The 18,676-nt window shown below is 46.9% G+C and overlaps 1 protein-coding gene across 3 annotated transcripts in view; it reads left to right on the top strand.

Moving 5' to 3' along the window:
• Nucleotides 1-18,676, top strand: part of SSH2 (slingshot protein phosphatase 2) — a 104,074-nt gene that overhangs the window by 59,350 nt on the left and 26,048 nt on the right. For all 3 annotated transcript variants that reach the window (XR_014229980.1, XM_082328425.1, XM_082328426.1), the window contains 3 exons: nt 8,173-8,276; nt 13,055-13,119; nt 17,949-18,070. Coding sequence is in view for 2 of the 3 variants with exons in the window: in XM_082328425.1 (XP_082184551.1) it covers nt 8,173-8,276; nt 13,055-13,119; nt 17,949-18,070 (291 nt within the window). In the remaining variant the exon portion in view is untranslated. The remainder of the gene's footprint in view (nt 1-8,172; nt 8,277-13,054; nt 13,120-17,948; nt 18,071-18,676) is intronic.

Below are 18,676 nucleotides of genomic sequence, written 5' to 3'. Positions count from 1 at the left end.
TCAGGGCGCCGGGAGGCAGAGGAATGCTGCAGGTGGTTGTGGTTGTCTTCGGCACAGCGCGGACCCGTTGCGGCTGCGTGGGCTGAAAACTTTGGCTGCAAACAGCAGCTGTCATTGCTCCCCTCGCTGGCAGCAAGGCATCTCTGGCAGGGATGAGCTGCTCAGCCCAGAGCTGTCATCTTCTGTGCTGTCTCCAAAGGGTGCCACTGCTCTCAGCAGTGTACCCAGGCTGCCCAAGCTGCTTTGACTCTGACGTTTGCAAAATGGTTTCTGGAGCTCAATTCAAATGATCCTGGTGGCAGAGGAGCACTGATGGCATGTGCGTGTGATGGTTTTTCCCAGTAGTGGGCTTGACTTGTAGACCGTTAACTCAGTAGGGCATTGAGTGGGCATCAGCACTCCCTGCAGCCTTGTTGGATGACCTGAGGCTGGTTACATCCCATCTCTGAAACTGTGTCTGTGAGTGTGGTGGTTTTGTGCATCTGAAGTGGTTGCTCTTCACTTGCAGACACAACCATGCTCATCGGTGCTCCCTTTTGCAAGTTGTACCCTCTCTGCATTTGCCATAAACTCTTTCCTCACTTGGAGGAAATAAAAGGAATGCTTTTAGAGTTGCAATGCCTTTAAAGTTCAGATTCACACCCATCATCCTCACCTTTAGGTATCTTCTAGCAAACTGTAAGTTGTTCTTGTTGTCTTAGCTCAGCTTCAGCAGATGTCCATATCAGAGACCAAACCAAGGGACAAGACAACTTGGCTATGGCAAGAAGGGATCAGTAGATAAGGTAGTACAAACGAGTACCATGTGCATTGCAAATCTTTCTCTGTGATTGTGCCTGTCTGTGTCATTGCAGCTGAATTCTCTCTCCAGGGAGCCCCACCTTGGAGCAGAGGAAGGGCCTGTAGACAGTTCCTTTTTTAAAAAAAAAAGGAAAAAAAAGGCACAAATGCAGATGTGGCTAAAAATGCAGTTTGCGTCAAACATTTGCGATGGAGTGGGTTCCCACGCTTTGTTTGTTTTTCTCCTGGTGCTGTTTCTTAAGTTGCAAAAGTGCCGAGCGGTGAGAGGCAGCCTTTGTTGGAGAACCACTTCCCCTTTCTCTCCCTGCCCTCAGTGTTGTCACCTCTGTTGACAATGTTACAGAGCCCTTTTTGGTAAGTCATGGCCCTTGTTTTGCTCTGCACTGGGTTTGTTTCTATTTTGGATATCAGAGAAGCCTAGACTTGTCTGTGTGTGCTGCCAGCTGACCCTGTTAATACAAATGTCAGTGTAGAGCAATCCTGAGTTATCCTTGCCTTTTCCATTGCCTTGTTGTTGTGGTGGGTTTTTTGTTTTCTGGATTTGGGTTTATTTTTTTATTAGTGACTGGTACTACTTTGCTTTACACAGCCCTGAGAGCTGGCTTGTGTGTGAAGAGAACCAGGTGCTTTCATCACTTGCCTAGGAGCAAAGGCTTAAACTGGAAGGCAAACATCGCTCTCCCCTATACAATTCATTAATGCTGTTGGCAGTTATTAAACCAGGTGCTTTGAAAAGTAAGCGAGGGAAATAGGGACGTTGTTTACTGAAAACCAAACTACAGCGTAAGCTGAAAGAGTTAGGTGCTTCTCTAGGGAGGGATGCTGGAGGGGTGTGATGCTCTCGTCTGGTGGTTTGATGGAGAAAAGTCCCTGGCTGCCAGGCTGCACGTACTTCCAGCTGCATGTCCGGCCACTATTGCACCCTCGGCCAGGGGACCGATGCTTTATTAACCAGGACTTTTCTTGTGGCCGGGTGGGGTGAGTGGGAGGCTGGCGGTGGGAGCCGGTCCCGGGGCGGGTGTGATGCCGTGCCCCAGGCCTGCCTGCAGAGGAAGGGAAACAGCCAGTTCGGGAAGGGGAGCAGGAGGGAGGAGGGAAATGGCTTGAGGTGCTGAGAAAAACAGCAGGCTGCTCGGCCTGTCCTCCTGTAACTTTTTCCACACCAGGCACAGCAAGCTGCAGTTGGAATTGCTGTTCTTGCAGGGTGAGTCCTGGCGTGCTACAAGAGCTTGCTCTCGTGTCCCCAGCTGCCCTCCCTCCACGCCTGGCTCCACGGCCTCGGGAATGAGCTAAGTGTTGACGCCTGCTACGCCACTCCTGCCAGCATCTGAATTTTGGTCTTTTTCTTGGTTGTGCATTTTGCAGCCTATGGATTAAAGGAGGATGATAGAGCTGAGCTGGCAGCAGATGAGATGTGCAATGCAGAGATGCGCACTCCCCCCCTGCAGCACGCTCCGGCTGCTCATGCTAGAGCAAAATATCGGGGGGCTCTTGAGGGAGCAACCTGGCTTAAAACCAAAGGAAGGGAGCTGGGCACACAATTTTTTTTCACCTCCTGGTAGACACCCTTCTGCAGTGCGTCTGTTCCCCGTCCTACGGCTGTTTAGCTGCTGGCTCTTCAGACGGGGGCTGCCTTTCACTGCACACGTGAGCAGCGTTTGGTAGAGCAGGCTCCCAGCTGAAATCCCCAGCGCTTTAGTACAGATGTCTGCATTGACACTTCCCATTTTCAGGGCTTGGGCTGCTGAATGTTCCCAGTTAGTCAACACCAGGGTTAACTTGTGTCATTCCTTACTGTCAGACTTGCCTGCCGGCTTTCAGTCAGCGTTTCTGCTTTTCTTTTGTTTGCCTTTGGTCTAACCGGCAGCTGGAGGGGAAGGGTACGTCCTGCAGATGGGTCGGAAACTCAAAGCCCTTCCTGGCAGTGCACAGCCCTGCCAGGCAGCTTGTTGTGTTTGCAAAGTTTGTGCTGGGTGGTGGTTGTGTCCCAAGAGATGCCCTTTATGAAAACCTCCTTTTGCTCAGGGGTTGGAAGCCTCCGTGGTTACTGCACAACGCTCTTGTCATGGGGAGCTCCAGCTGGAGCCGGGCTGGGCGTTGAAATCCTAGTGCTGAGCCATAGCTCTCAACCCTGCTAGGATACTGCTTCAGAGCAGGGTTCTGGTTAATAAATACCTGAGGCTGACAGAGAAATTATGTTTGTATTTCTGTAAGTAATACAGGTAGTGGACTTCTATTAAAATGTCAGGTATCCTGAAATCTTCATTTCCCCTATCCCATTGTTTTTTCATCTCCCCCTTTCTTCTAAGGGTGAGGGGGAACGGGGCAGGGGGATGCGACCTCCCCGCAGTGGCCGTGTTGCTGCCCGCACGTGCCGCGGGCGCCGCTGGTGAGGAGGTGACGGCGTGAGGAGGTTTGCTTCTGTCCCTGCTGAGCCGTTCCTGTGCAGGGGGACGTGGTGGGAGGACTTCTGCTGAACCTTTCAGGGGATGGTGCCAGCTCTGTCGGGTGTGCTACTTGGCAAGTGCCTGATTAAGGGCTGGGCTGGACAGGACAGAGCCTGCTGTAAAGGAGCTGCTCCGATGAGTTAAGTAGAGCTGACTGGAAAGTCATCCTCAGGCTCGCAATAACTTAATTAAGTGTTTATTAGGATAAAACATTGCCAGAAGCTGTTCGGGTGCCTCTTTGCTCCCTTGCTGTACTTCTAAAAAGGTTTTCTCTCCTTTCTCCTAGAAATAGTTTCTAAAGAAGACTACAAGGTTCCTTTCTGGGTATTTTACACTGAGGACTGAGAATTTTTCATTGAAAACTGGTGGGTGGTGCAGATTCACTTCCCTGCTGCCTGGTGGTGCAGCACTCCGGCGAGCAGCTCCCCGGCCGAGCAGCCCCTTAGGCAGAAGGCATCGGACGGGGGGGGGGGGTCATGGCAAAGCGTCAGATGATTCATCTTATCGCATCGCTTTGGCATAGTCCGTAAACCAGTAACGTCTTCTCTTTTGCATCTTCAAAACAGTTTATTTGGTGTTTGTGCTTGCGCTTTATGAACAGAGCTGTGCAGGGTGACAGCTGGGAAGGCATTCGCTATTTGTTTGCCACGTGTAAGTTTTATGTGGTTCCCCGATTTTGTAGCGTAATGAGAATTTGGTATGAACCGTGCAGTTTTTCCCTCGTGCACAAGGAGCTCAGCCGCTGGGCAGCGAGTCGGGGAGCGCAGGAATCGCTTCTGTTACTGCTGTTTAAAAACTGGGTCTTCTGTGGGGAATGTCTGTGCTTTTTGTGCAGAAAGCTTTAAATAGTTTTGATGATGTGCCTTGTACAATTTCTACAAAATCTTTTCTGCCTGGGAGAAAAATTGGTACAAGTAGTAATTTCTGTAGGAGTTGCTTAAGTCTTCCGCTTGTGTTGGTTCGCTTCCCAGTGAGCAGTGAATTACAAATAGCACATCACTGGTGGCCTTAAGGTTGCCACTTCGCTTCAGAGGTGAACAGGCTAAACATGGAACAGAAGCTTTTTTTTTCCACAACTGTAGGGCTGAACGTTGCTTATAGCTTTAATAACTCTTTCATAGATACACCCCAAGTAAGTCTTCTCCAGAAGAAAGCCACTGTGTAGTACAGAGGATTGATGACGAGCCTGGTGTGCTGATAAAATACAACTCGGCTTTGTTACCTCTGCCAAGTTGGCTCCCTGTCTTCTGTTCTCCTGGACTCAACTTCTCCCCTAACCACATTTACTGTCTTTTAATACCCAGTATGTTTCCAGGAGATTATTTCAAAGAGCACTGAAGCTCCAGTAGGCTCTGGCAAACCAGATTTTGTGGTGTGTTTCAAAGCCCAGGTTATGCTTGGGAGCCATCGAGCTGTCAGCAGGGTAAAATCGGTAGTGGATGGTAGCATGGCTCTGCTGTTAGGGTGAGCACACTCCCACATCGTGAGAGTTGTTTGGAGCCTTTAATTGCCCTTTTCACACACAGCTCTTCTACCTTTTGTGTTTCTGAAGCATCTCAGAGTGGGACCTGCTGTTAGCATCCTACAGGAGGAATTCTCTCTCCTTATGTATCACGGACAGTATCCAAAGGTGATCTTGCCCTGAAATATCACGCTTTTGGGAAAGATCATGGCTGGGGCTATCCAGGCAGGAGGGACCCAAATGGAGCAGCCAGCCGTGGCTGGTACAGGGGATGTCAGGCCAGTGGTGTGGGTTTTGTTTGGTTTGGTTTGGTTTTTTTTTTTTGTCCCTGTAGTGCATCACAGGCACCAAAATCGGCATCTCCCGAGAGAACAGTGTTAAGCTTCACTGGTAGTTATTATTACAGCTGCTTGGACTTTCTTATAAACTTCTTGCCTTTCCTCCCAAGATTTTCTTTACTGCTTGAATCTCAGAGCAAGGGCTTGGCTGTGTGCTTGTGTATTGCTTTTTGTTTTTTGCTAGGGTGCTGTGCTGGATATTGGTGTGTTGTGTGTCTGGTGTGTGGAGTTCGTGGCAGGTGATGCCAGGAGTGCCGATAGGGTGCTACGCCCTCGTCCGCACAGCGAGTGTCCCCAGAGCTGTAACTGGCAGAAGGACCAGGCTCTTGTCTCCGCGATCTGTTCTTTCCCCAGCGGTGCTGATGGCCATCTCCCGCACTCGCTCCTGCCCTGCAGGATGTGCTGCCCTGCCTGCTTGACCTCCCTGCTCTACGAGAATGATCTGCTTTGCCACATTCTTCACCTGTTCCGACCCTTCGTATGGGAAATTGCATTCCTTTTCCCTAGCCTTACCAAGTCAAACTTGTTGCTTGTGGTTAATGGCCCAAACCAAGGCTCACCGTGGCCTTAGGAGAGAAGGTGGCCTCCTGGAAGGATGAACCTGATGGGAGTCTCTTTAGTTCTGCCCATGTTTTCCTTTCCAGGCGGGTGGCTGACAGCAGAGCGCTGGTGATAAGAGAAAGTGATGGAAGTGAGGAGATTTTTAACCTCCCAGCCCTCTAGCTACATGCTGCTTTATCCACTAAAAATAGTTGCTAATTCAACCTTCTGGGGAAACCTCAGGCACAGGCTAAAGGATTGCTAATATTAGTTGTTGGCTTCGCTGATAAAATTAACTATGTGAAAACTGGCTGTGACTGCTGAATTCTTTCTCCTCTTGTGCAGCTTGAAATTCATTTCCCTCTGTGGTGAGACTGTGAAGGGAGGAGAAGGAGAAAATGTCTTCTCACCCTTTCTGCATCCTTGTCTTGCCTCCTGAAGAGGCTCAGCAAAGCACGGCATGCTCTCTTGCCCCGCTCCCGCTTGTGGGTGCTAGTCTGAAAGCAGAAGTGTACTTCTTCAGGACATCAGGGCACTGCTGAATCAACACATGTTCCAGCTAAGTGAGGGAGAACGATTTTATTTTATTTTATTTTTTTCTTAAAGTTAGTGGCTTCAAGATAACTCAGTATTTGTCCAGTTCAGGCTTTAAGAAACTGTGTAGCTTGAGGGCTTTCAGAGGATCTTTTTGTCACCAAAAGCTAGAAAGGCTCAGTCAAAATTTTTTATATGAGAAGGGTCTGAGGAAACACCTGTGCTCAGTGTGCCCAATGAGTTTAAATTTTATTTTTTGTTTTGTTTTAAACTTTAGCATAGGTAAAGAGCTCTGATCCATTTTAATTTGGGATGAGTAATTTTTTTTCTTTTCAAAATTCTGGTTTTATTGAAACATCCAGAGCATGTTTGACATCTGGTTTAATTTTAGGAAATAGTCCTGAGAGAAACATTGTCAGTAAGGAGGAGTGCTGAGGTTGTGACAGACAGTGCATAACGTTGGGCTGTGCTACAGGCTTAAAAAAGAAGGTCTTTCTGAGAGCGTGCATCTGCTTTGCTGGAGCTCAGAAAATTTGATTTTTTGATATCCCCACCAGGAAAATGGAGAGGTGCCCAGAAATGTGCTTGAGGTTAGGGGGAAATCCAACTTCAACACAAGCTTTTATACTTCTTGTAGCTATAAAAACGTAGTCAGCAAAGCCTATTGTTAAAGCGGTCAACCTCAAATCATGAAACTAGAAGATCACAGGCTCATGCTGTGTCCTGGTTCTCAGTCACATTTGATTTGTCCGTGATGCTGTTGTCTTCAGAGGTTCTTAGATGTACGCCTGCCTTGGAGTAGCTACTGCAACGTGTCCCTGGAGTAGGGGCTGCAGGCAGCAGTTAGCCTTTGCGTGTTCTGCAGAGCAGAAGTAGTCGTGAAGGGTGGTGACTTGGCGTTTTCTAGCATTCACCTGCATTTTGTAACATGGAATTTCTTCAAATATATGGCGGGGTTTTTTACTCTTATTATTATTTCCTGGTCCTCATCTCTTAAAGGAAGGGAATAAATAATTATGTTTGGTATTTGTTTAAGCAGGGAAAGGAACTAAGACGTTCCTAGTTTCTTGTTCAGTTGAGGAGAACAAGCCAACATCTTTTTCATGGCATGGAGCGGCTGGGGTGCACGATGCCAGGGACTCTCCCATCCTGTCTTATCATATTCATCAACCATCCTGTTGACTGTAGAATTGTTTCTGGCTTTCTTCAAAGCACGTATGACTGTCTTATCAATTCTGAGAAAAGCAGGAACCCTTAACTATGCAACAGGATGGCTTAATTGCAAAATCTGTAGTGTGTCTTGCTTTTTCCATGAGCCGCAGCATCTCTAAGAAAACTACTGGAAGATGTGCTTAAAATATCAGCTGTTCCACGGAACTTGAGAACTCTTTATTGCCCCTTTCCACAAACCTCTCTCCTCACATGACTTCAGAAAGGGCAAAATCAAGGCAGTAAGTGATGTCTGAATTCAACAGCATTACAGTTTTTCTTTTAATTTGTAAGTCTTTTGAGAGTTAATTATCATACGACTCATAGACAGTAGTTTCATGATTTCTTAATCAGTTGTGTACACTAATTTTCTTTTGGCTAACTGCGGAAGGGAGGCATTTGTTTCTGCAGGGCATCAGCTGTGCCTGAACCACAAAACACAGGGTTAACAGAATCTGTAATTAGAGATGCGTGGGCTTGTTGAATTAATCGCCATTTAGAAATGTGGATCTCTCATCTTGACTTTCAAATCGAAAATATAGCCATAGGTTAATCCCCTCTGCCTGCTCGGGTTCTGCCTCTGCAGGCAGGATGGTACCAGCCATACGTTCTGCTTTTCAGTGTTTCTCTGTTGATGTTGTTCCCAGTTATGCTTTGAATGTTTGCAGTACTTATGGGGGGGGGAAGTTCTTTACCAACAAAGTGATTCGGTCTAAATTACTTCCTTGCAAAAGAACAGAGCATGCATTCAATGCCTTGAAACTCTCTTGTTCCATTGCTTTCCTCCTTTTAAAGACAATATGGAGTTTTCCTTACTCGCTTCTTGTCTCTTCCTTTGCAGTATCAGCGAAAGCTTCCTCACTGTGAAAGGCGCAGCTCTCTTCCTGCCGCGAGGAAATGGGTCGTCTACTCCCAGGATCAGTCACAGGCGCAACAAGCATGCAGGTAATGTGTTGCATGCGACGGCTGAGGCTTGTCTGCTCGCTCTTGTTTCCGAGTCCACCTTTCTTGAGTTCGTTCTCACCAGATGACACACATTTCTGTTTATACCAAGTGTATATTAAAGCTAGACCTGCCAGTCTCAAGACTGCAATATTTAATGCTGATTAAAAAAAAAAGGTTTCGGTACTCTCTTGTTTATCCTGCAAAATCAAACAAATGAGTTTGTCCCCCAAAATACCATCCTGTAATTTTTGTATGAGAGAGGGGCTGGAGGATTGCCATCAAAACCTTCATGCATTGCACTGGGAAACTTGAGGTTATGATACGGGATGAGTAATTGTCCTTCCTGATCCGAAAGTAATCGGTGATGATGGAGGAAGGGGAGGAGACTTAACTCTACGTGGTGGTGAAGAAACCTCTGAGCAAAGTCAACGTGACTTTTCAGACATGTGAGCAGAGTGAATAATACAGAGTCAGTCATAATTCTACTCCCTTTATCTGCTGAAAGTTTGATTTATTTTTTTTGCTTTGACTCTTTGTTTGAAAAGTCAGTCTGAATAATGAAACTCAAACATTTCAGGGTAGGTTGTTTTTCATTGTGTATATGGTGCTTATTCACTGATGGTGTTTTACGGGGATCAGATAGTGTGGGGTTTTTCCCTTCTATTAAACATCCAGCAGGAAAAAAAACAACATTGAGACCTTCAGGCTTTTGCATATGGGACAGAGACAGAAACAGAGGCTGGAGTCAACTTTCTTTGCCAAAAAGTGACCACCAAAAGGTGATTTGATTTGGTTCCAGGTGTAGATTTCTTTGTACTTTGATACCATCAGACTGTCATCCAGTTCTACACCCAGCAGTTACCTACCTGATGACTGGTCCACCTCAAAATCTGTTTACAAACATCTTTACAGAAAGAGTTTAAGTCAAAAGGCAATTAATTACATACTTCCACTCAGACATAGTACATACAGTACCCGAATTGCTTTGAATGAGATACATTAATTACCAGTTATCAAAAGAAAATAAATCGTTCTGAAACTTAATTTAAAGCTGGACTTTCTGGTTGAGACTGACGTGAAATGGTCTTAAGCGTGAAAGTAGAGTCAGCAGTCTTTTAAAAGTTTATCTTGACCTGTCTTGGTTTTTAATCTCTCCAAAGTCCCCTGCATAACAGAAGCCCAGGTCACTTGCTGTCTTGGCTTTACCTTGTAGAGGAGAGCCGCTGGATGGGTTTCCTTGTGAATCTGTGCAAGGCAGCGCAAACCGCTTAGAGTCTCTCTTGCTGCCTGATCTACTTGCCTACAGCTGACTTACGTGAGGTCTGGAGACCTTGGTGGAAAATAGTCGCTTGTCTAATCAGCCCAGAGCTTTTAGAAGCCAGGTTGCCAAGAAAGCAAGCCTGGTGTGTTGTAATTGCTTACAGCAAGATGTTTTGTATTTAAGAGGCTGGCTTGCCCAAGGGGTGGGATTTTTGTTCTTAGAAGACTCTTTTTATTCCTGTCTCTTCAGCTTATGGGGTGAGATTTAATGAGGCATCGGTACTTGTCCTTTCCTCAGTTTCCCTGCTTGTCAAGTGATGTGAATGGTATAGTATTTTTTTATGGTGCTTGGAGATCTCACTGAAAAGAGACCTTTGTATGAGTGTGCACCATCTTTGTCTTCTGTGAACTTTTCTAACCTACGATATATGCCAGCAGACCAAGACACCAAGGGATCGGTGTGTCACCTTTCTGAACAAAACATCTGTGCCACCAAAATTAAAACGGTGATGTAGAGAGTGTGGCTCTGAGAGTTGAACCGGTCATTGGCGGTGGGCTGGCAGAGCGTGCGGCAAAGAAAACTGTCTCCTTTCTTGGACTCTGCTGATCTGGGCTCAACTTGCATTCCCATGTGTGTGTCCTGACTTATCTCTGGCATGCAAAATTAGAAGGGGGGTGGAGAGCGGACATAGCTTTCCAGTATGAAATTGCTGCCTATGGATGCAATAGTGTTTCAAGTGGTTAGGAGAACATTTTCTAGGAAGGCTGACTAACCTTCCTGACCTCCCTTTCTAATTCATCAGAGGTGCTAGAATCCAGCATAAAGAGTAAATGCGTAAGAGGAAATAATTAATGCTCACACCCATTTCTTTAATCATATCATCTTCAGCAATGGAAATCACTAGTTGGCAGACTGACTAGATAAGGTACCAGCTGTCCACACTCCTCGCTGGGCAGTCCTGCGCCCCGTGCCGCCTGGCAAACGGGCTGTGTTCTGTAGGATGGTGGGCTTGCTTTTGCACTCCAGCAACGCTGGAGGAGGCCAGGAAGGGATGCAACTTCTCTGGGGCTTTTGCCGTCTCTGGGATGCTGTAAATCACTTTTAAGATCCCACTCTAGCTGATGTTTTACACCTAGCCTGCCAGCTCGAAGGAAACAAAAGCATCTGCTTGTTGCTGGACAATGTGATAGGAAGCAGCGGTCATGCCATGAATGCCAGCAAAGCCGACAGCTCTTCATAGGACAGGATGCGATATCTTTGTGCTGAGTCTGGCATGCTAAAACCTTTCCTTTGCTTTTTCTTAATCCAGGAAGCTTACAAAATGCCTTGTGTGTTTGGGGCTGAAAATGCTGCGAGTCGATGAAAGCTGGCCAAGGAAGCAATACTTTACTTTGCAGCTCTGGAGCTCCTGAGGCTGGCAGGGCAGGCTGGGGAACAGGGAGGGGTGCAGTAAACTTTCTGAGGAGGAGGGATAGTGGAGCTCCTTGACTGAGCCTTGCAGAAAGGGTTGTCTTAGAAACTTCCTCCCTTTTTTTAAGTATTGAGATAATCCTGTAGTCCTGGTGGTGGGTTTTTTCAAACTCTGGAAACTTCAGCTCTTAAACTGGTTCCTGATGTTGAATTGCTGGCATCGATAAGTGGGAACTATTAGACTTTGGGGAGGGAAAAACTGAGGTGAAGCATCTTTCATTTCAAGCTGCTTAAGACATGTGAATGCCTCATGAGTCAAATACTTGCTGGGCTCTTCCAGGCTGCAGGCAGAAGGTGCCACCTAAAGCAGAGGGACCTTTGCCTGTGGAGTCCGGTTCTCGCCGATTCCCGCTGCGCTAGCAGCTGAAACTTGCTGGAACTGAGCAGCGTTGCCAAGAGCGTGCACTGGTGTTGACGTGGGGAAATCCTGTCTCCCACTGCACCCCTGGGAGGACAAGCATCCGATGGATGAGCTGGCCTTTCCTATGTTACCTATCTCCCTAAATAACTGCTGTTGGGGGGGCATGTGCCAGCCGCTCCGGCGCTGGGAACGATGTCCTTGGGCAGGAAGTACCTTCAGGTTCTTGTCGCCGCTGGTACTTTGTGTGAGACTTCCCTAGCACTGCAGAGTGCCTCAATTTTTCCCACCCCCGGTTAAAAATGCAGTCCCAGGGCATTGACTCATTCTCCATATGCTGAAATATGTTTCAAGGAGGAAGGAAGGGGAGAGCAGGGAATGCCGTGTCCTCCGTAGCCCACTCCATACAAGCTTGCCTCTGGCCCCATCAGCAGCCCTTTGGCCCTGCTGTTCCACAGCTATGAAAATCATTTGGAAACGAGGTACCATGCTCTCGCTGGGCAGCCTTTCCTTTCTTCCCTTTCCCTTCTGTGGCACTTCTGGATGCTGCTCCACATCCGAGGTTTCCTTATTTCTGAAAGTCGGTGAAATAACATGGATTCTAGCACCACCAAGGAATTAAAAAGGGAGGTCAGGACAGTTAATCAGCCTTCACAGAAAATGCTCTCATACTGAATCCTTGCTCCAGCATTCGTGCTCTTCCCTGCAGTGTTGCCTAAACTCAGCCTCCCATCTGCGTGGGAGTGGGAGAGGGTGGAAGAGTAAAGGCTCCTCTTCTTACCGATCTGTGCCACCCACCTGGCAGCCTTGCACTCTCCCTTCTGGAAATGCAGATTAATTTTCCAGGTAATGATTGAAAAAACAGCCCATTGCTGGAGGTGTTATTGCTTACTGACACTCAGGAGGTAATGTGCTTAGCAGAGAAACTCCTGGCTCTCTACGGGCCAGGGAAGAGTGCTGAGAAGTCAGTGCGGCAGTACCAACAGAAAGGCATCTCACTTGTCTTTCAAATGCTTGCTGCTTTAGGAACCTGGGACACTCAGCTCTTTTTAAGACTTCAAAGTTACTGTGTGACCGTGAATTTTTTTTTCTTCCTTCTTTCAGTCTTCCTCAGCCTCACCAGTAAAAGTGTAGCAAGCATTTTCTAGGAAAAATTATGGTTGCTTGATTTTTCAGGTGGCAATTCTTAGCTGCTTTTGGGTGGGGTTAGTACATAAGGTATGTGAGCATGTGCTGCTCTAAGATGGGACTGAATCTCACTTCAAAGGGGATGCTTTTGTCTAGGTAGTAGTTCTGCACCAAGTAATAAGTTGGTGTAAAAGAAATGACAGATTCCTGATTTGAACCGCACGGTAGAATGAGATATTGAACCATGGGGTGGGGTCCATTTCTACCTAGTTTGCCTTGTCTTTTAAAGGAACAAAGAGTACGGAAATGCTTTTTACCTCTGTTGAAAAGATAACAGGATTTAGCAGGAGAGAGCATGGTAGGACGGGAGCAGGTGAGCACATGGAGCAAAGAGCAGCTGACTAAGAGATGGAGTTTTGTCATCTCCGAGTGGGTGGAAGTGACAATGCTCACGGTGACGTGTCGGGTTTCTTGGTGGACATTTACTCTGGCTGGACAGCCGGGAACTTGCATGTGATTTAAAGCTATTTTTGTGCATTCACCTTTCCTTCTTTCCTGCAGGGGATCTCCAGCAACACCTGCAGGCCATGTTTATACTGCTCCGCCCAGAAGACAACATCAGACTGGTAGGCTGGCTTTTTGCTTATCTGCTGTTAATGAATATAAAGGTTAAGTTCCACTTGACAAATACACATGTGTAGCTCATGAAAGCAGTGGTGCATGTTCAAGTGGTTTCATCAGCGGGTTTGGGGAGTCTTCTTTGCAACCAGAAAGGTAGAAAAATAGCTAATTATGAAAGGCCTGCTTATTTGGTTGTTCAGTGAGGTAAATTGTATGGCTAGAAGACTGCCTTTGTCTAAACCACATACTGTGTACTCACGCTCTCAAAAAGTACTGTAACAATTGCCAGAGAAGCTGGGTACATTTACTCGGTGTCCTGTTTAAATCAAGAGTAGGTGACTTATGTCTGACCAGCGTGAACACCTGCCCTTCCGTGTTAGTTCAGTTGTGTCCTCACTCTGCTCTCCTAACTTGTTGCATCCCAAAAGGCCATGGCTTATCAGGAAGGAGCACGTAGGATCCCCATGTAGCTATGCACCTATATTGAACCTTGTCTTTCTGCTTTTCTGGGTTGTTGCCCCCTATAATGATGTAATGAAAATTAGGCATTGCTGTTTATAGCATTGACATGCTGTCCTAAAGACCTCCAGAAGCTAAAGAAGAGCAGTGAGGAATTTGTCTAGGACATGTTGAAGTGTTCTACAAGGTCAGGCGTGACTGGAGTGTATCTGTATCTCTCATCACTCGGTAGCCTGAAGTTTCTTTCCTGTGTTGTCTTGGTGCATCTTAGCAACGTATGCCCGAAGTAGGACTGCCAGCATCAGAAGTGTTATTCTGGCACCTCTGGTTTGCTGAATCCTCCTGACCTGTGCTGGAGCTGGACTGATCTTATAAGTACAGCTAGGAAAAAGCCAAGATTACTATGGAATGCTTTAGCTTTACAAATGACCACCAAAAATAATTTGCCATAAGGAAGCTAAAGGACCTACTCCCAAACTTTGTCGGGGGCACACCTTGCTGTCATTAAAATTTCAGTGAAAGTGATGGGACTGGGGGTTCTCAGCGCTTTTCAGAATCTGAGCCAGGGTTAGAACATTGGAAGCTATTGAACAAGTCATTGTTCAGCGATATCAGTGGCTACATTGTGTGATTTGGGACAAATTAGCCTTAACAGCTGAATAAGGACTTTGTGGGCTGAGACATAAACCCTTTTGTTCGGAGCTGCATTTGGAATGCTGAAATCTTGCATGAGGTTAAGTTCGATAGTCTACTTGAATTTAATTGATTCTTGACGAACGAAGGGTGTGCAGGGCTGCAATAGACTCTCTCATAAAATAGTAGATACAAATGAGATTTGAAATATAAACAGTACTGAGAGAAACGCATTCTCTTCTTGTGTTGGCTGCTGTCATTTGGAGGGCAGACTTCACAGCTCAAAGGGCAGCAGAGGAATCTAATCCTCTATAAACCTACACTTAAAATTTGGAACAACTCTTGTTTCTGTTGGAGCTATTGGCAGAGTTTTTTAGCCTTCTATGAGAGCAGGATTAGAGCAATGATACCAGTGTAAGATCAGTAGGAAGGAGAGGAAAATGAGTTAAAAGTGTACAAACTGATTGAACATATTCCTGTAGCTTAGCAGAGTGGGGACTTGTTTGCTTACATGTGTTCAATAATAAAAGACTTCAGAAAGTTGGGCACTTTTTTTTACTTCAAATATCTCAATGAGAAATGTGTTCTTGTATGAAACACCTACTGTCCTGTAGCTTGAAAAAGATGAGAGGTCAGCATGAACTTACCTCTTGGAATGTGCTGTTCATAAGGGCTGGTAAAATACCACATCACACTTCTGATGAAGCAAGAATGCAGCAGAAGATAAAGTTGGCTTGTGTTTAGATGAACCTAAAACTAAGGAAAGTGTTGCTGGCCCTGAAAGGACTATAGAGAACTTCTTGTTCATGAACAGACTGTAAATAACCTCCCCAAATTGAGGAGAAAGCTAGCTCTGTGTAGATGAGTTGTTGAGAAAGAACTTTCCATCTCATCACAGTCCCTGAAGCTAGGCCATCCTCCCTAGATTGAGTGGGATTTCAAATATCTTCATTTAAAAGGTGTCAGACCGCTTCCTTGGTATGCTCCTACTGTTGGGTGAGCATATGAACTAGTCCTTAATGAAAAGATTAAGAGACCAATTTCTGATTTGATGGGCATGTTGGAGCACTAATAGTAACTTTGAGGTTGGCTGGTTTAGAATGTCAAGTTTGCTGTTTTATTATTCTAGTAAATTTAACAAAGCACATTATGTGCTCCAGTCATGGTTCTTTGCTTTGTAGTAAGGGTGTAAGTGTTGGATCTAGAGAGCCACAACAAGCCATGCCCTGTTTCTCTTAATTGGTCCTCCGAAAATCCCACCCCAGTGACTTGAAGCTACGTGACCTTTGGCCACTGTTTGTCTAGCCATGTTCTAAAGCGTCTTGCATTAAGACCACACTTCCCATTGCTGCTAGCCAAATTGGTTTAGCAAAGCAAGTTAGATTATGTTAATCCTCTTGCTGCTGGACTGTCCTCAAGAGAAGCAGAACAGAGCTCGTGTGTGGATGCCCCGGACACAGGGCAGCTGTTGTCCGCCTGCTCCTGTTTTAGGCAAGTCTTTGTTTCTGTTTGATGTTTGGTTCCTAATGTAGATAATGACTTTAACCACCAAGACCTTGGTGATTGCTTGCTCTTCTAGGTTGAAGAGCACCCTTTCTGTTTTGCTACAAGTGGTTAGTTGTAGCAACAGCTGTCTTTGGCAGAATTCACACCTTGAAGGCCTAACCACTTTGATCCTCTGTGTTTCCAAAGGAATCTCAATGACTCAAGGAACAAGAAGGAGAATAAGGCTGGTTTTAGCATGACTTGTCCTAAAGAGATGGGGTGGGGCAGGGCACAGTCTCTCGCTGTACAGAGCATGTCTGTCTGCCGGCATCAGCATTTGGGTAGTTTCTGTTAGTCTTCAGTCCCATTGGACAAGTCTAGAAGACGCGGTCAACACCGTCTCCTGCCTGCACTTGCTATTCCGCCCCCATCACTAGAGCTGCTGCTCCCTGCAATGCCACTGGGAAGCTTTTCCTGCCACTCTCAGCATAGTCTCCTGCGATGAGCACTCCGGTGAAATGGCGAGCTCTGTTCTGACTGCCGTGTGCTGTTTTAACCTTTGTTGTAGACTCTGCCACATCTTTGTGGCCGAGACTTACTGGCTAGTGGGCAGGCAAGGTGTGAGGAGGTCAGAGTGGGCTTCCTCTAAGCAAGGAGGTGCCATTCTGGCCTCAAGACCAAGTTAGAAAGACCTACAGGAGCATATTGGGAAAAGCAGCCTACTCTTGAGACATCCCACACAATAGTTACTTTGTGAGCTTTTTTTTTTAAGGATAAAATGACTGTTTAAACTGGGCTCTCTGAACTCCTGTGGGCCACCAGGAAGCATCTACACAAGCAGTGGCTTGGGAGGGCTGCTGGTGTTTGAGGAATCGAGGTTCAGTTTGCGAAGGATGTCAAACACCGCTTCGAGCTTCAACCGTTGGGTTGCGAGGAATTGGGCAGCTGGATCCCATCACAGCAGGCAGGTGTCTGTCTGCCGCATGGGGCAAGGCTGGGCTGTGACAGTTCCTTCTTGCCCGTGTTTGCTCTCTGCAGGCCCTGCTCAAAGTTCAAGAAGCAGTTTAACAGTAAGGTAAACACTGAAGCCAGACAGCATCTTGGGGTTGGATTAGGCCGTCCAAAGTTAAGATTCAGTATACATAATTAAGACACTTCCTTTCTAGGGATGTCATAGTTTCTCTAGTTGGGATCCTGTGACTAAAGTAACTGCAAATGGCTTGGAACAGAGTCCAAAAAGCGTTGCAAGTAAAGGCTGCCTACTGCAGATGTGTATAGGCAAAACCTGAAACGCTGGGCTCCCTTCCCTGGGCTCCTCGCTAACCAGCAGTCTGTCTGTAAGAAGACTTGCTGGAGTCACTTCAGTTCTCGCTTCCTCGTGGCTTCTGGAGGAGCGTTACACTTCAGTGTAGCCTTTCAGGAGCTTCAGTGTTGGTCTGACACTCACAATTTAACTGCACAGCTGCTTTCTGAATGCTGTCAGTAGTATTTGATTTGGGAGAGTTTGGGGTGAGATTCAGGCATCCCCCAGTCCTGCTAGATCTCTTTTTTTGGCACTAGGGTGCATGTAGTTGTGGTAGGAGCAATGAAGCACAATGACTTTCACCTCTTCTGAGCAATCCAAATCCAACCATGGGTACGCTTTAGGAACAGGGAAATCTTTTCCTGCCAGCTGTAAGGCAGTAAGGTTGCTTCTGCACTGGGGAAGTTGCTAGAAAAATTCCAAGGACCAGCAGGAAACCACATATCAGTCAGATCCTAGTTGTCCAGCTGTCTGGGAAGTTGGTGGAAACAGTCTTGTTGAAGCTTATTGTGGCACACCGTAGTTTAAAGGAAAGCTTTAGCTCTTTGGACAAAGCCCTCTGAGAGGCGAAGAGCAGGTTCAACACCCATCTGTCTCGCTGAACATGTAACGCTCCATGAAGCTCACTAGGCTGGGACCAGTCGGAGGACTGTGGCGGCCAGCCTCGTAGGCTGCTGTTTAAGCACAGCCTCGGTGGGACAGAGCAGGCCTGCAGCAAGGTGTGCAGAAGGCACCCCGAGCATGCCAGCCGTTGAGGAAAGCATTGTGTGCGGGAGCGTGAGTCGCTTCTCCCTCTTCTGCTGGTTACCCGGCTGAGAGGTACGGGCCATCCGTACTAGTGCAAACTGCATCACTGCTTCTGCGCCTGTCACTCAGCATGAAAAGGTGGCTTGTAAAGGTAACAGCGTGTGTTTTGCTGGCTGCACTGCTGATCTATCCCCTTCCTTTCCGCAGGCTGTAAGACTGGAAAGTACCTACCAGAACCGCACTAGATACATGGTGGTAGTGTCCACCAACGGCAGACAAGACACCGAAGAGAGCATTGTCCTAGGAATGGATTTCTCTTCCAATGACAGGTACTCACAGTGTCCGGGTGGGGGAAGTCCTTGTGTTCACCCACGTGTTGAGTCAAGTGTAGAAACCACTGCCTGGTGTCCGTGCTTTCTGGGGATAGACTGCTTCAGATTTTCTAGCCTAACACCTTTCTTGAGATCTAGAATTCCCCTTTTATTTCTTGAAAGGAGGTGGCAAATGGGAAGGCAACAGCTCAGGTCAGCATTTCCTCCATTCCTCCGAACCTCAGGCTTCTGTTAAGTGCCTTAAGTGTCTCTGAATGGCGAGATCCCTAAGCCCTGCATCTGCACACCAGAGACAGGGACAACTCACATGCAAAGAAGGACGGAGCTGCAATTAGTGAAGCTGGACATCAGGGTTCAGGAGAGCAGCTAATAAGAAAGTGACTGTCAGGCAGCCCTTTGCCAAGGTCGTGGCGCAGAGGGCCTGATGGGGATGTCAGGGTTGCTGATGGCAGATCTTACACAACGTGTGCTCTCCCCAGACATCAGTATGTCATCAGGGTTTAGTGCTTTTGCATCATTCATTTAAATTGCTGCTGACCTCTCCAAAAGGCTGCAGAATGCGGCTGGGAAGCAGCTTTTACTGCTGGAGTGACTGTAAGCCAG

This window comes from Platalea leucorodia (genome assembly GCF_965183815.1).
Source record: "Platalea leucorodia genome assembly, chromosome: 16".
In the NCBI taxonomy this organism is placed as follows: Eukaryota; Metazoa; Chordata; class Aves; order Pelecaniformes; family Threskiornithidae; genus Platalea; species Platalea leucorodia.
Note: the sequence above shows the minus strand (reverse complement) of the source record. Positions and strands in the feature narration are given on the sequence as shown.